At 29.9% G+C, this 18964-nt stretch overlaps 2 protein-coding genes across 2 annotated transcripts; both read right to left on the bottom strand.

The window, feature by feature from the left end:
* Positions 1–202: 202 nt before the first annotated feature.
* LOC119678176 lies at positions 203–971 on the bottom strand. The gene is made up of 2 exons (XM_038089877.1): positions 887–971; positions 203–828 (listed from the first exon to the last, which is right to left on the bottom strand). Exons 1-2 carry the CDS (start codon positions 894–896, stop codon positions 233–235), a joined length of 606 nt encoding a protein of 201 aa, XP_037945805.1. The 5' UTR covers positions 897–971; the 3' UTR covers positions 203–232.
* Positions 972–4324: 3353 nt separating this feature from the next.
* On the bottom strand, positions 4325–5724 carry LOC119678175 (salivary glue protein Sgs-3-like). Its single transcript, XM_038089876.1, has 2 exons — positions 5622–5724; positions 4325–5556 (listed from the first exon to the last, which is right to left on the bottom strand). Exons 1-2 carry the CDS (start codon positions 5629–5631, stop codon positions 4511–4513), a joined length of 1056 nt encoding a protein of 351 aa, XP_037945804.1. The 5' UTR covers positions 5632–5724; the 3' UTR covers positions 4325–4510.
* Between the last annotated feature and the right edge of the window lie 13240 nt (positions 5725–18964).

The following is an 18964-nucleotide window of genomic DNA, read 5'->3' as shown; positions in this document are numbered from 1 at the left end:
TACGATCCCCAGAGCTTAGTGACATCAAATTGAATGATATCGGTACTAGTTATATTGCTGATGATAATCGACGTAACTTTCTAATTCTTTGTGCATATTACAAAATTTTGTTTTAAAAAAGTTTGGTATAAAATGATTATTATTTACTTAATTGCAAATATTTATATGTGTGCATATATGAATATTCTAGAACATTTCTATATATTGTAATAATTTTTATATTTTATTGTGTTTAGTTGTGTTGAGCTGGACAATTGCTAACAAGATTCGAAGTGCGACATTCTGCCAATTTATAATCAAACCACTGTCCACTCTGGCACTTACGTAGCTTCACAGCACCGCCTGAGCACACATAATAACGACGGCAATGGTGTGCATCCAATAAATTGGTACCATCATCAAGACTCATACAGTCGGTAACACTGCGCAATATACGTAAAACATTATCTGGTGGAGTTGCTGTTGTGGTGGAGGATGTGGTTGTGCATGAAGTGGTTGTGCATTCCGTTGTTGAATCAGTTTGTGGTGCTGAAGTTACTGGATTGCGATTTAAGTCGCAATTGACCAATGATGCACTTTTACAACGATAGGTAATAGTATCGAAATTAGAGCCTGAGGGACACTGATTTAACACAGCCCGACTGTTAACGCATACATAGTAACGGGCACAGTTCAGAGTATCTGGTATGTATGCACCATTCGTATAAAGCGCACAATTCGGTGCATTATAGGCTACTGGATGCTGATTCGATGTTATATGATGTCTATAGCCACCATGTGCACTGAGGAGTGCTGGTGCAGCCAAAATGGTGACAAGTAGCAAGTAAACTTTTATTTAAAAAAGAAATTAATTTTTTCAGTTAGTTTTAAATAATTTTATACTTACAAGCTCGCATTTTTATACAGTTAAAGTTCTTTGGAGGTTGATGCTATAAACTTGGACTCTTTTACTTTTCTACTAAATTTGATATTGAAACAGATCATTTTTATATGTTGAAATTCATTGAATTTTTATTCCGGAATAACTCAACACTTGAACCTTACAAGCAAAATATCAATTACTTAAGGCACTTGAGAGTTCATGTATATCTTGTATTGTAATTGTTTTGAAGTTCATGATTCACTGGAAATAAATTCTGTTTTTCAAGCCGAATGAAAAGTTATCATATTGTTGTCTTGTTAAAGACAAACAAAGGTATTTTAAGTACTTCTTGTTTTGAGAAGCACAATTTACTTTTTTAACAACATTTTCTTGATATTTTATTAGAATTTTTATTATATAGAATTTTGCGTTACACTTAGGTAAACATTTTATATTAAATTTGATCTTAACGATAGTTATGACGGCAGTGCCTTTTTTACTTAATAAAAACTGTTATAATTAATGTACAGACTTCCAACAATATTAAATCACAACAACAATTATTTTTATTTCTTTTTAATTTATTGAATTTTTGATTGACCAATCAGCTGTTTCGAGTATTGCCTAATACCCATCATTAGTGATCTCGAAATTTATATTTTCTTCGTAAAATATCATTCTGGAGATCATACATTGATATGCATTTACAAAGTTTCGTCAACCCTGAAATTATTTGCGAAAACTGACAGACTTACCAACACCGTGTTATCAAATCTCAGAATAGTTACAGGCTCCTCGTGGAGGTATGCAGATCTGAGATCAATTATTGCTTAATCTAATGAAGTGATAAACAATAATAAAGTCAAGGCGTAACAAGGTGTTTTGAAGATACCACGAGTTAATAGAGAGTAAAACTGCTCAAGTGCACTGGCCCAAGTACCTTCAACATAATCTAATTAATTCTCTACTGAGTAGAGTAAGTGAGCTTAACTATAAAAGAAATCTTAACTAACGGCAATACTGTTTCATATCAGTACAAGTGATCGTTCTTGAGATCATTGCCTTAGTCATCCCCACCAATATCGCTTATGATAGTATAAGTTTTCTACTAGAACACTAGTTCTCTATTTACTGAACTCCAGAAAAAATCTAAGCTAAAGACAATACTGTTTAAAATAAGTGCTTTGAAACTTAAACGAACAGTGTCTAGCTGAAAAAGGCAATAGACAAGGGTGTATACTTTGACGGAGTTTCAAAAGTTCATTATCTCCATTATATGAGTCTTTAAATTATCACAACTTTTAACTATTCTAAGCATCTATATCTGCTTAATAAATTTTCCATAAATTTAGTTATTATGTGTGCGTCGATCATATTATATAGTGATATACTATATGTATAATATATATATTTTGAATATATAATAAATAATACACATACATACATTATAATATATTTATCTTTATCAACAGTTTCAAATTTGTTTTCTTTTAATATAAAGGCATATTAAGACTAAGGGTTATCGTTAAATCAAATAACTTTAAAAAATTCTTGATAATTCTAGAGCTATTATTAATACTTATATTCATATTGAGTTTATATATATAACTGAAAGAGTATAAAACCTTCAAAAATCCTTAATGAAGTCTGAGTGTCACGTCAAACCTCTTCAAATCTAGAAACGTGTTGTGAAAGTATAATTTTAACTGAAAAAAAACTAGCACTGCAATAAAAACCAAATTGTACTAGAATAGTGTCAGTCACTATATACTAGACGCGGTCAAGAACTGGAGATAAGCTGACTATTGAGTAACAGATGGCTCTAATTGGTATAGTCTTACCAAAACCATATATTCCAATAGTATGGAAAAGAAAGTCTTTCTTCCTTAACACTAATTTTATTTCTTATTTATTTGAGTAAACGGCCAAGGAAACATGGATCACGCTCTCTTATAAAATATTTTTTTGTAAAATTTTAGGAGAAACTAAAAAATTTTATATAAGTATTTACTTCATCCTAAAATTATGCTTTATATTCTTTAAATTTAGTTAAAAATCGTTTAATCATTAAGATTTGTTAATACTTATATTATTGTTTAATATATATTTTTACAATTTATTGTAATTACTGATATAGGTATAACCTTAACAGAATCATATATATTGCATAGAGAATCTCTAAGCATCTAAATTTTCAGTGGTTTTTTTTGCAGAAATTTACTCCCTTTATAAAACGTTGTGAGCTCTCCAACATAACGATCTGAAGCACAGGAGTAAAGAACGGGGCAGTACTTACAACTACAAAGAAAGATAGCTTTTTGTAGGATAGAGCTGAAGTTTCTCTCGGGTAGTCTTGCAGTAACTAGTAGCATACAAAGACTGTTCGTCTTGGTATGTTCTATATTCTTAGCAAAATCAGTTTGTCTGCGAGGACAGAGTTTCAAATTTGCGTTTAGATAAGAATTCTGGTCACATTCTTTGCGACTAAGCGACATTGATCTGGACAAATAGGAAACGCTGAGTCAGGATCTGATATTTCTGTATAATATTAAGAACTCATCTTTTATCTATACCAGAAGAAGAACAAAAAGCTAAGATCTCATCTTGCTACATGCAATTAAAAACTTTTTAAAGTAATATATTTTGGCTATCAGAATGTGAACATTTGGTCAGAAATCCAATAAAGTCGATTATTGTAATTTACTAGGTCCCAGAAAATATTATTCTTGTACATATATTTCTAAAACGATTTATAACTAACTTTGGATTTTGGAGAAATATTATGTGCTGTTTAATTTATATAATTATAGATCTCTTTATATAAAATAAACGTTTGACTTTTAATAAGTTATTAAGTTTTGACACAATTATTAAACTGGTAGAATTCCCAAAATTAAATCTTACTATTTTCTCATTTTGGTATCAACGAATGACTAGATCTGCAATAAAGACTTTATATTTTAACTATCTGAACTATATGAATTATTATAATTATCTGAAAGTATGAAATCAAAGCATTTAATATTTAATTTAATTTAAATAAATATATTTCTTTTTTTCTATAATAAATATTTTCTATAATAAATATTGTGCAATTAGTAATATTAAAAGTGCTATTCCCAGACCCCCCGATTTTAAATCAAAAATTAGGACAATGCAAGCATTGCACTATTATATCCTCATGTCTAAGTACTTCGCAGTATTATTATTCTTTACTGTATATAACGATTAATTTACTAAAATATTCCTAAATCTCCATCTTAGTACCCAATATCAATGCAAATAAGCTATATCTAAATGAATTAATTGTGTCCAATACTTGAATCGCATGGTTTCGGTTTTTCATCATTGATGTCAATTTGTTTGGAAAAGGTACCTAATCAATGTGAATAGACCCTAATTTCTCGTGCTCGTACTATATTAAAATAAATAATTATTAATAGAGATAATAAAAAGACCGTCTTTGTATAATTTAATGCCACTAAAATTTATTGGAAAGAATTTCACAAAATCTATAGAATCTCTTAGTTGAACGCATATGTGCACATATGTGTAAGGAATATTAATATGAGAACTAAATTTTTATGGAAACTATTAACGGTTAGTCAAAACGTAACGTCGAGTATTGTGATCGTTGCATCGCATCATTTAGGAACGTTGGGCTGGACAATTTCTGACATATCGTTGGTTGCGGCAAGTACCCTGTTCATAGTCAAACCATTGACCATATCGGCACTTGAGGGTGCGGACAGCATTATTTACGCAAACATAGTAACGACGACAATGGTTTGCATCTAAGAGATATGTACCGTCTTCTTCATACATACAATCGGCATGACTACGCAATATTGGTGCCGAATCTGCATTCGCACAGGGCGTTGTTGTAATGCAAACTGTTGTAGTTTCGCACGGTGGGGTAGTAGTTTCAGGTTCGGTGCAAGGAGTTGGAGTAGTTGTGGCACAAGAAGTTGTCGTTGTAGTTGTGGTAGTAGTTGTTGTTGTTGTTGTAGTTGTAGTAGTTGTGGTGGTAGTAGTAGTAGTGGTGGTGGTGGTGGTGGTAGTAGTAGTAGTAGTGGTGGTGGTAGTTGTTGTGGTAGTAGTAGTCGTGGTAGTAGTTGTGGTGCAGGGAGTTGTGGTTGTAGTTTCTTGCTCACAAGGTGATGGTGTTGGTGGTGAAGTTTCTGGTTCACAAGGTGGTGTAGTTGTTTCCTCTTCTGGTACACAAGGTGGTGTAGTTGTTTCATCCTCCGGTTCACAAGGTGGTGTGGTTTGTTCTTCCTCTGGTTCACAAGGTGGAGTAATTGGTTCCTCTTCTGGTTCACATGTTGTATCCTCGATTGGTACATGTACATTGTATGGATTGCGATTTAATTCACAATTTACAAAAGGTGCGAAATTGCAACGATATGTTAAGGTATCGAAATAGAAACCTCTTGGACATTCTTTGCGTATGGCGCGACCATCAATGCACATGTAGAAATTAGAACAACTACGTTGATCTGGTAGGAAGGCAACATTAACATAACGGCTACAATCAGGTGCATATCGATTAATTGTGTTAGGGCGATATAATGGACGATTTGGTCTGTAGGGACGTAGAGAATCAATGGGACGATATGGTCGTTTGTAGGCCGAATTGGCATTGGCATCAATTAAAGCCGGTGCCAGGAAAAGGGCAATTAGTACGAAGTGAACTAAAATTAGAAATAATTGTTGTTGTAGTGATTTGTGTTTCCTCCAAGTTACAAGTACTACTTACAAGCTCTCATAGTTAATATCACCAGTTTCTTCTTAACTAGTCAAAATGTTCTATTGGACTCTTTTAACTTTCTACTGCTACGACTTGCAGTGGCAGTGACCTTATATACATATTTCAATGAAATCAAAACTTATCTATTCTGATTGCAAGTTGCATTATTTTACATTTACAACTTCAATGCCAATTACTTAAGTCACTTCAGACTCCTCATTTTTTTCTATAATTTTTTACTAACATGGTTTCTTCTTGCTTCAAACAACTGATAACAAACTAATGTAATATACTTTTAATTAAGCTAATTACTAAATTTAATATTTAATGTTTGTTACTGCTTGTTTAGGTAGCAATTAGGAAGCTATACTTTCAATATTAGATAATATTTACTATATATTTGAAGAGAAAATATAGTAGCAAATGCAGTTACTTCAATTGAGTATATTTTTAGACTCAGATATTTTGTTGTGTCTTAACAAGTATAATTGAATATTTTAATTACAAAAATCACAAAAATTACATTGCTGATAGTAATATAGACAATTTAATAAAAAAATATTTAAAAAATTATAAATAATTTTTTAATAATTTAACATTCTAAAGAAAATACTTTAATGGCACTTCCAATGCTCATCACTGTTGCCTAATATGCCCAGCAACTTTTAATTTTATTAAAAATTTGAAAGAAAATCTCAATAAATTATTTAAAACAAATAACTTTCAATTCGTTGAACTTGTGTTTCCAAATAAAGCTATAGTTTATAAGCTAGTTCTAATTAGAATGTCACTTCAAAAATAAAAAAAATATGACAAAAAAAATTGAAACTTGAGCATTGAAAATTGTGCAGCCTTGGCTATTTGTGGAAAAACATCATTAGTCATCGCTTCTAATTGGACACACACGAGCTCTAAACCTGACTCTTGCAGTCTAAATAAATAACATACGGACTATAAACTAATTAAAAGAGTTCAATATATTCTAAGTTCACTGATGATAAATACTTGTCAATATTCGAAACAGCGTTGTATTGGTATCCAAACCACAATAAATTACTTAAAGAATTTAAGTTGTTGTCTTTTCATTTCTATTCGAACCCTTTTAACTTTTAAATAGTTTTTTTTCGTATTAAGACACATCATTTTCGAGAAAAGAAATTTTACATTTCCAATGAATGCGAACCAATTATTTAATTTCATTGAAAGAACCTTTTTTGTAGAAAGTCTCTCAGAATTGTCAGGTGTGACAAGCCGGACTCTTAAAATAATTTATACAGCTATTTGGGATAGTATAAAGATTTGAATTTTCATCATGCAATCCACTTTCTATTACTTATAATACACGTCTCCAGTAAGAAATCAATTTTAAAGGTCTCAATTGTTTTTCCACCTATTTACTAAGAGACTATGTTTTTAAATTATTAACCCTTGTCGTTCTATAGTTGACCGAAGTGGTGCAACTCTGATAAAGAATTGTGAGATGCGAACTGATTAGAGAAAAAAATGTGGCAGTAGAAAGGCAGAGGGCAGTCGTATGGAACTTTAAAATTTTGTTTACTCAGTAAAAACTATGACTGAAAATTCACGAAAATTGGAGAGAGTCTTTTATCAACATGGTGGCTCCTTACTGCAACCAGTTCTTTCAAGATAGATAGCGTAGTACCCCCTTATATTTAGTGAGTTCCCACATTAAGTTGATTTTCTGTCACAAGGTTAGTGTCAGGCTTGTCGCACCTGACAATACTGAGAGATGATACGTTTGGCAAGATATATTCAGATCATTCATGTTGATACAAACTGTAAAACCTTCTATAAAAAAGGTTCTTTCAATGAAATCAAATAATTGCTTCGCGCCAATTGGAATTGTGAGATCCAATATTTGTATTAAATTGAAGTAACTGGGGAGAGGGGAAGGACGCAAAGAACTTTAAAATTATTTTTGCATAAATTAAATTTTGCATTAATCAATACTTAATAAAATATAATTTACTAAAGAATAAATAAAAACTCCTTTTTTATATTTAAATCGGGAACCTGTCTTCAATTACTGCATAAGACTGCTTGGCTGTAAACATATCCATATCTTTGCTTTTGGTTAAACCTATGAATGATATTATACCTATGAATGATATGATCGATAGGTTGTCTCGAAGAGCGCTTCGAGACTTAGCACTCTTGGAATTATATCTGTTCGAAAGCACATAAAGTCGTATTTTGACATGAATTTAACTAATATAATATTAGTTTTAAATAATGTTAATAAATAAAGTTAGTAAGATTTGAATATTGTTATTTTAAAGTAAAATATTGAATAAAATAAAGACTCCAGAAAAATATGCGAATAAAAAAGTCAAGTAAGGCTTCGGGTCATTTGGTTAAGGTGCGCTGATTCTGAGCTTCACATTTGGCAGGACCCGAGTTCGAATCCTGATACTTGCAGTCTTAAAAATAATTAATTACGAATAATTAAATACAAGAATTATTTACAAGACCGCTGATGATGGGTATTTGGCAATACTCGAAACAGATGTATGGTCAGCCAAAAATTCAATTAATTAAAATAATATAAAAAATAAAATTTTTGTTATTGTAGTTCACTACTGTTCGAAAAAACCTATTTATAAAATAAAAACAAAAAAAAATTGCCTCATTCTGTACAGACAATTTGTTAACACCTTAGAATTCTCTTTAGAACGTACAAGGTTTGTTCTTGATTCAAAATGGTATACTAGATAGTTAGATAGATAGTGAAGGATATGGAGTTAATCGCTATATGGTATCACAGTGGACTTTAGGCTTCTCCATCTCTCAATAACTAAAACATTTGGTGTCATTAAAAAATTAATAATAATAGATGTGATTTTTGAAATACTCATTAATAAACAATTGTTGTACAATATTATATTTATATGACTAACATATAATTTAAGCTACAAAATTGTTAACTACCATTAAAATCTATAGTCTGAGCTATTAGCTATTAAGAACTTCTTATGCAAAACATTTAAAAACAAATTTAAATGTCAGGTTTATGTTAGTTCATTAATTTTTTCATTAACCCATCCATATTAAAAGTAATATAATTGTGGACTTAAATCTATTAACTGATGACGAAAACACATATATAATAAAATATAATTTTGAGTGATTAAAACAAATAAAATAGTTGGTTATTTTAAGATAGATAAATTTTTATGCTACACGGACTATTAAAAATAAAATACAAGTCATTAATAAATTTGCTACTGGTAATTTATGTCGACAGTATAATTATTTTAAAAACAATATTTTTCTTTATATATAAATAAATTTCGTACTGGTTGGAAATAAACGGCCTCTAAGTTGTTATGATGTTTTTGAAGAAAATTTTAAAAACGACTCCATAAATTTTTGTTTCTCAAAATGTCAAATCCAAAGAAATATGATTTGCCATTTAGCAATGTTGTGAGAAAACCCCAAAAAGTGGGCACAAATCAGAGAAATGTCAAAGTGCCTACAGGAACTCAATTTTAAGTGATATTTGCATAACATAAACAAGCAAAAAAATCGAAAAAAAAGTATCTTTAAAGTACAAGATACAAAAAAAAAAAAAATTGAAGTATAAAAATAAAGCAGAAAAAAAAAATTAAAAATAATATATGATTTAATCATATCAATCTTATATTCTTTATATCATCCGTATTACTTTTCACATTCTTAAAATTAAGTAATTGCAATCGAAATAATAAATTACAATCAAAAATCATCAATTACTTATTGAAATCATCTTATCAATTTTATTTTCATTATCATAATGCAGCTCATAAGCGGCTTTAATAATTTAAACATGAGCATCTTTAATCTTAAATTTATGTCATTGATTTTTATTTCAGTTCCTTGCTCATATTCATGTAAGTATGTATCTTAACACGCTCGCTCATGATATTGTATCTTTTTGATGGCATTGTTAAGTATGCATCAATGTGCAGCAATAAAATCACAGACACGCAAGACACGCGCAGTCAAATAAACAAAAAAAAACACAAAAAAAAAATAAATAAATAAAAAAGTGTGTTACTACATGTGCAGTTACTATTAAAGATGCTCTTCAACAGTTATTTTACTTCAACAGCGTTCAGATCCGTGTAGAACGCTTGAAAAGTGCGAATCAATATCTCATAAAAACAGCAAAGATTGATTTAATATATAATATTTTTGCATATGTCAAAGATAAACAAGTAACAGCCGTGGCTCATACGAACATCAAGTGAAAGGTTCCTCACATAAGATACTCCACACTCCCGCACATAAGAAACATATAAACAAATATTTATCTTCATCTTTATCATCCAAAGGATGAAAGTTGAAAATGCTTAAATGCAGGAAGTGCCAGAACAGTTAAAAATGTGCGGTTAAATTATTTATTATACCGAAGCTAAGTTAAGTGAGAGTAAAATTCATTTGTCCCCCGAGTCAAAAGTTCCTTAACCCAAAAATTTGTTAGATATTGCTTGTTGCGATAAGAGTGGATGTAAAGGGACCATAAATTCATGTTTTTATTACAACTTGTGTTATCTGTACTGAATGGCTACCATGAGAAGTATTAAATTTAGGTAGGATGAAGTTTAAGTATAGGCAAGATTACATCCATGTTTAATAAATAAACTGAGGTAGTCGTAGTTACATTTGATAAACAAATGGTAGCAGTTAATGAATCAAGGTTTTCAAAGCATAAGTAGTTCTATGTACTATATATTAAATAAAGATAGCTTTTTTTTCGAAAAGTAGTGAACTGCAACAATTCTTATTCTATTATTTTAATTAATTGAATTTTTGGCTGTCCAACATGACCCAATATTCATCATCATGGCAAATATATTAATATTTATTACAGGTTATTACAGGATTAACCGAAAAGTTTTAAAAGCGACTCCTATTAATCAATAGAAGAATCAAAGTTAATAAGCCATTTTGACATTTCATCTTTCAACTGCATAAACTCAGTTTTTTTGGCTGCCCAACAGGACCCAATACCCATCATCATGATAAATATATTAATATTTATTACAGGTTATATATGGTTAGCTGAAAAGTTTTGAAAGCGACACCTATTAACCAGTAGAAGAATTAAAATTAGTACGCTACTTTGACATTTCATCTTTCAATTGAACATACTCAGATATTTATCTCGATTTGTCAATTTTGTGTTGTTTTAAATCTCATTTAAAGCTGATAAAGAAAAAACCTGTATATCGCGCAGTGATATAGTTCTTTGTTGTAGAAGGCTTACCGACAACAGATCTTCATAAAAAATGGTAAATAAGGTACATTAATGCTCCATCATTTATAACTGCGGATTAATGAGTTTTAGATTTAAAATGTAAGCATTGAAGATGAACCACGTAGTGGGCGTTCAAAAAGTGAAAGAACACCATAAATCATAGAGAAAGTCTACGATATTGTTTGTAGAAATTCAAGTTCCACTAAAAGCAAAATTACTGATAACATAGTGATATCGGACGAACGAGAGTACTCGTTCGTATTATGAAATAAGAATATTGTATGAAGAATGTATTCGGAAAGTTAGTCTCGCATTAATTAACAATAGAATAAAAACTGAATCGAAAACCAATTTCTCAGCCGAAACCGATTTTCATAACTGTCGTTTAAATAACTATGGATGAGACCTGGATCTATGATTAAGATCCTGAACTGAAACAACAACATTTACAATAAACTGAAGTTAATAAAATGTGGGTTATAAAAAGAGAAACAATATCATAATAATAGGTTCCAATTAAGGGTCACTTCAAATGCAACCGTAAGACATAGTAGCGTGTGCTATCAATAGGTTTATTAAACTTGAAGATTTTATACTACAACATAATTTTGTGATTTTACCAGGGCGAAGGACCTACCAGTTCTTAGCTAACTTAAAAATTAATTTTAATGTTAACTTACAAATAAATAAATTTTACTATATTCGTCATATAATCCTTAAGCTGTCGATATATGGTATATTATCATATTTTGTCAATGATACAGACAACTGTTAGAATTTATATTCTAAACGTATGGAGACTATATAAACAGGTTCTCTTAATTATGACAACATTTTCAATATGTAATTTAATTAGTTTAATAAACAAACTTAAAGATATTAGTGTTGACATATTATGATACATTATTATTATTTGTATAATTTGTCTAGTTTAAGTATTACGACGAATGACATCCTCAGGGAGCTCAAGATTGATCCCATAAAAAAATGCATAAAGGATAGAGCCCTAAAATTATTTGCGAAAACTGACAGACTTACCATCACCGCGTTATCAAATCTCAGAATGGTTACAGGCTCCTCGGGGAGGTAAGCAGATCTGAGATCAATTATTGCTTAGTCTGATGAAGTGATAAACAATAATACAGTCAAGGCGTAAAGAGGGGTTTTGAAAATACCTCGAGTTAAAAAAGAGTAAAAGTGCTCAAATGCACTGTCTCAAATAGCTTCAACATAATGAAATGGAAAATTTTGTCAAATAAATCTCAAATGAAGTCCAATATTTCAATTACACACCTTTTGCAATTTATCTTAATGGACAGATAACTGCGAAGATATAAAATTTATGACTTCAAATATTGATTTACATTTTAAATTATTTAAGATTACTTTTAAATAATTTATTATGTATCAATTAAGTAATTTATTATATTAAATAAACACATAAATGGAATCCATCGATGCTAAATATTTACAAGATATGTTATCTCCAAACTAATTTAATAATTAATTGCACTTTTTATCACAATTTCGTAGTGCTTGAATAATTTAAAAAAAAGTAAATTGATGTGAACAGACACTAAACTTTCCCAGATTCAACTCTTGATCCATGCTGTTGAATTATCATCTAAGCTCTGAGCACTTCAGTGATTATGTGCCAAATCGATTGACATCTAAACGGAATTCCGTCTGACTAATTTGGTCGTATGGTTGACATATATCCAATTTGAGGCGAGTCAAAGTTTTTATTGTGCCCGCTGCATGACACGAAAACCAGTCGGAAAATTCAATTTATGATGCAATACGTTTCACTCAGTCACAGAGCACAGCATGTCACACGCAGAGTTGCTATTTAATGCTTGTAACGATTTAACGCATATCAACACTGCAATATTTTGTGTCAGTTTTCCAGTAATGGCAACATTGCCAGTTATCCGCAATAAGACCCGCAATAAAACCCGCAGACCAGATCAGCCGCCACTCATGGAAAATCTTGTAGGAAGTGTGACTTTGCTGGTTCGTTTATTTGAGGTGTGAAATTTCACCTTTGATGACCCGCAGAAAATTATATAAAATAAGCAGTTGGAAGAAAAAATTTGATGAATTAAAAATATCTATAAATAAAAATTTGAAGAGCGTCAAATAAAAACTAATAAAAAAAATTAATTAACAAAATTTGTGCACGGACTCGAGCACTCATAGGCGCGTTCCAAGCAAATTGGTTGGCTTCGTTGAAATTTTGGTTTTGGTATTGCATGTATCTCTGATCGCCTTACGCTTTTAATGCGATTAAAAATATTAAAATTTTTGCAAGGTAATTCAGGGTAGCACATTGTGGAGTGAAATACGCAAAAAAATTTATTATTGAATTTTACGACGAGACAAATGCTTTCTCGAGAAAAATTGTGGAAAGGAAGTGCTACCGCATCGATTGTTTGATTGCGTATGGAGCTATGGATGGTGGCGTTATCAGGTGCTGTGATCACATTAAAAATTAACAAATTTTCAAAACAAAAATAAAATTTTATTACATTTTTATATAGCTTCCCTGCTGCGTTTTAATATTATTTTGGAGAAACTTTATAAAATAAAGCAGAGAATTAAATTTCATATTCGAAATTAATATATATTCACTTTTGCAATTTTAAAATCATTTTTTAAAAGATATTTATGTATAAACAAAATATTTTTTGCAAATTGATTTGATTTAATGCTAGTTCAATATTTCTTTATCCTTTTTGAACTTTGCTGGGAGTATTTTTCTTAAATTTCGAAAATTGTGTCGAATTTTTCTTAAAGATAATGGCAACATTATCTGCATTATCTATCCAATACTAAAAATCTTGGGGGCCCCTTTTCTGACTGATCTAACTGATCTGTCATCCTACAATGTGAGGGACCTAGCTAGATTCATAGAACTGTCGGGCTGGTTTTCTTTCACCTAATGGGGGAGTCGTTGCCTCTCTGTTGGGCGTTGGTCGTATACAGATCACCTTATCTATATACGAACATCGCCCTTATCTTGTGGTACCACAACGGGCCATTATTTGTGCTTAAGTGGGCTTTTTCTTGGTAAACAGGGCCGCCACTCCAACCAACCAACCAACCATCCAATACTAGACTTTAATTGTCTCACTTAAAGTATAGAGATAAACAAAAAATTAGGAAATACTATGTTGTGAACTACTTCTGCTGACAAATCATTTCTTAAAAGATAATTCCAGTTCTGTAGCCTTCTTCTCTAAAGTCAACACAATTTTAACTCTGATAGAATTTTGAGTAACAGATAAAATAGTTCATTGCTACAACTACGATAGAATTTCAACTTTCACCTTTTAACTCCTCAGAAGAAAAGTGGGAAGGGAAATTATCTGTTGTGTTGCTGACAGAATATTTAACGGACCACCATGGCTTCAGGTCCCGTCTGACGAGATAGAGTGCAGTCTCTACATGCAAGCAAATGTGCCCACTGGTCATGTGATCTCATTTTCCATGACTGTCCAGTTTTGATTACAACCAAGAGTATAAAACTGAGATTGGAGGGGGTTTTAGCCCCCTTTTATGACAGACATGCGTTACCTTAGGAATATTCTACCCCTATCCCGAAAGCAGAATGAAGGAAAACACTTGGGTTGATAGATTGATCAGTAAAAAACAATACCGGCTGATGCGTAATAGGTTTTAGTCCTCTTTTATGACAAGCATGCATTACATCGGGAATATTTTATCCCTATCACGAAAGAAGAATAAAAGAAAACACTTGAGTTGAGAAATCGATCAGTAAAAGATAGTACCAGCTGATGTGTGATAGATTATAGCTGCCTTTTATGACAGGCATGTGGTACCTCAAGAATATTCCGGCCTTTATCCCGAAGGGGGAATAAGGGAAAACACTTGACAACTCGTTCAGTAAGAAAGCACACCAATGTAGTCAATCGAGCAGTGCTTGCCTGTTCAGAGAGAACTCTAATGTAAGCTGCCTGGAAGATGCGGAACTCAACGATTATTATGAATATTTCAATATTTCGAAAATAATTTTATTAACTTCGTATTCATTTTTTGTGTTTATATTTCTAGATTTCTTGCCACTTGCTTTGAACTTAAATTGTTTTTCGGATGTGTTTTTAATTAATACAATGAACATAATTTTTATTGTGTGCTTTATCGGCGTAACGGTATATGAATACTACACTGTGTGTACAAATGAAATACAAATGAAAAAAAAAAAAACAAAAACAATTTTAACTAACAAAATAATGAGTAAGTTAATTTCTGACTGCTTAAGGTATTAAATGTTAAACATAATTATGTTAACACATGTTTACGCTATGATGGAACTGTAAGTAAGCATCAAGCAACAGTGCCAATATCATAATAACATTAACAGCAACAACAATATGCAAACAAACAATAACAAAAATGATTACAATAGCCGCAACAATGGTAACAGTAGTGACAACACAAAAGACTTACCAAAATAATAACATTTAATATCGCTGTTACTGTTGCCACTGATATTGCTGCCATTTCTGCTTCTTTTACATTTATTGCGGATTTGTTTATGCTGCTTTTACGCAGTAACAGCAACGCCTTTTATTGTATTGGCGCCAACAGCACTTGACTCTGCCCAAGACAGTAAATTACAAAAACAAATACTTGCACTATGAGTGCTTACAATATATTTGCTTGGTAAGCTTTCATCTCGTACAAAACCTTCTATAAAAGTCACTGGGTTATAAAGTTGTTGCTCTGCTTTGTGTTTGAATACATAAAAGTTTACAATATAAAAAACAAAAAAAAAGAGAAAACAAAATCGCAAAAGCAACACAATGGCAAATATTAAACATAAAAAATATATCAAAACAACAATAACAACAACAAGGTGCAAAGCAAAAAATAAGTTTATTGTACTTTGTTTACATTTGAACTTTTCTGACCACATTTTTGCATCTGTGCTAGAATTTATGCTCTCTGCTTCTTCTTTCCTTTACGCAGTGTTCAGTGTTCAGTGTTCGGTGTTCACAATAATAAAACGGAATTTTAATTACAAATGTTGATTGTTTAATTAGGTGAGCAATTGTGGACGCGTAGTCTTGCCTGCGGACATTGAGTATTTTTATACGTAACATTTTATAGCAACAACATTGGCTATAAATTAATATTTATGAATGAATGCTTGGCAAAACAAGAATTTTCAACATTTTTTTTTTGCAATATTTTGCTTTAACGTTGGTTGACTTAAGCGATTTAAACGACCGGCTCAGATTCTAATTGTATTTTTCCGGTTTTAAAAAGATTTTTTTTGTTTGTTTTGGTTTTCTGTGCAATAAAAGTTATTTTTTATTTGGGTAATTTTTTATTAAGGTGTGTTGGTAATGAAAAGAATAATTTAAAATTTATTAAATTCATAAATAAAATGACTTAAGCACCGTAATATCATAAAGTCTACAAATTAATTTAAATGCTGTCTTTATTTATGACCATTTTGCCTTTTAAAAATCGCAAATACATCATTCAATCCAAGAACACGGATCCGTTCTTAAGATTATATTAAAAATTTTAAATTTTTTCCAAAATTTAGTAGAAGTTGTTGACTTTGACATAAGAAAAAAAATAAAAAAAAATTATATCTGAAAAATTGATAAAAATATCTGAAATATACACATCATTCATTCATATAAATTTTAATCAAAAAAATTAAAATTTTAATTAATTAAATTAAGATTTTGTTTATTTTTAATTCAATTTTAAAATTAAAAAAGGTTTTGGCGAATGTATTTCCCACTATTTATTTTTTTTATTCCTAAAAAGTTTTGCGTTTCAAACAGTAAAAAATTTATATTTCCCACTATTTATTTTTCTTTTATCTTAAGAATGCTTTTAGAGAAAGTTGTCAGAAGTATATATTTTTTATTTTCCACTATTTATGCTTTTGTAATCTTGAAAATTTTTTACCTGCAGTTTTCAACAGTACAAAAGTTTAATATTTCATTATTAATTTTCTTTAATCTTTTTATGGAAGGTTTTTAACAGTATACAATTTCTACTTCCCACTATTTATTTTTCTTTTATCTAAAGAATGTTTTTAGAAAAAGTTTTCAAAAGTGTATTTATGCTTTTAAAATCTTGAATACGTTTTATAAAAAATTTTTAACGATACAAATATTCAATATTTAAAAATGTATTATGAACTACTATATATATTTTACATTTCCCATTATTTAATTTTCTTTAAATTTAAAATATTTTACAGAGCGTTTGCAATGGAATGTAATTGCTATTGTTTTTGCTTTTACTATGTTTTACTTTCTACAATTTTTTCATTATAAATAATGTTTTTAATGGTACAAATTTTTATTTCCCACTATGTATTTTTCGTAAATTCCATCTTTCATGGAATGTCACCATATAAAAATTTTCTATTTCCCATTTATAATTTTTCTCTAATCATAAAGAATTTTTGGAGAAAGTATTGAATAGTATATATTAATTATTTCCCATTATTTATTTTTCTTTACCCTTAAAAATGTTTTGCGAAAGGTTTTCAACAGAATATTTTTTTTTTCTCCAATAATTATTTTCTTTAATCTTAATAACTAATAACTATATAAATGATCTGTTTCCCTTTATTAATTATTCTTCAATCTTGATCATATTATTTTATGGAAGATTTTCAATAGAGTGTAGTATACGAAGTATGTGTGCAAGTATGAATGTGAGTAAATATTAAACTCAATGAGATGTAAATTAATTATTTTTAATTTAAATTTAAATATCAACAAAGAAGCAAGCACAGTTTGCAGTGTCAGACTTAACACTTAATTATTTATATTATTTTTATAACTGTTTAGCTTTTAGAAATTTAATTTGTTTTAATTTAAACACGAAGCTATTTTCAATGTCTGACTTATTTGCTTTAGTATAATGACATTGCAAATTTTTCGTAATGTATTTTTCGCAATTTTTTTTTTAGTATTCATAACAAAAATTAATTAAAATTATCTAAAACAAATTTTATTTCCAACGTAAAATGAAACTTTCTAAAAATGTTTTTATTATAAAAGACGAAAGAGAGGAGGTCATATTACTTAATAAGCCATATACTTTTTAGTTAGAGTTTAAAGTATAGGTTTGTTCTTAAAAATAGTTATATGTGATATGGCATCTCCTTTTGCTTCTATTCGAGCGAATGTTATAAAATTGTGAGAGTTAATCTGTGAAGGACCTAACCTTTTGACACATATAATTCCCAATTCTAAATGTCTTTGTTTCTACGTTCTTATTTCTAGAATGCTTCTAATGTGGTCTCGCTTACTTTAGCGAGACTATATATATATGTTAGCGACACCTCACTGCGTTGCTATTGATTTGTCTGTTTGTCTGTTTGTTAAGATACAATTTTGTGTTTCAGTTTATAAACTAATAAATTAAGTCTTTCAATAAAACTGCAATTTTTGGAATTAATGAATTTATATTTAATGAAGTAAAACTGAGTAGTAAAATATAGATGCCTGCCAGAGAGTAGTGGCCAGAGAGTACTGGCCAGAGAGTACTGGCCAGAGAGTACTGACCAGAGACTACTGGCTAGTGAGTAAGCAGAGGAGCAATACTTTTCTCTTCTTTATCTGCTTCACTACTTCAGCAGTAGAGGTTGAAAAGAGCATTTATTAGGTCAGAAAGTATCACAAAGTAAGTAGTATTATTGGATTTTACAAATCCATCCCAAACTCTTTTGTAAGAGAACAATCTATAAGATTCTAGAGACTAGAGACACTTGAGATTCTAAGAATGTCTTAATAAACAAATTAAATGCATTAGAAAATAATTTCAACAAATTAGTAAATTGGTTTTTTTTTCTTTATAAACAAAAAAGAAATAATTATTTACATTTACATTTCAACTTTACAATATTTCCATATTAATTATTTCAATCACTTATTAGGATATTAGGTATACTAACTAATATACTAATTGACAACAATATTGTATTAATCTGTTACTTATTATATCTAACTATGTTATCAGAGGAGATTATTTTGATAATAAATTAAAAATTCATTTTATTTACAATATATATAATAAAAGGAAAATTACA

Source organism: Teleopsis dalmanni, chromosome 2, assembly GCF_002237135.1.
Source record: "Teleopsis dalmanni isolate 2A chromosome 2, ASM223713v2, whole genome shotgun sequence".
NCBI lineage: Eukaryota > Metazoa > Arthropoda > Insecta > Diptera > Diopsidae > Teleopsis > Teleopsis dalmanni.
This window is presented reverse-complemented; position numbering and strand designations above follow the sequence as displayed.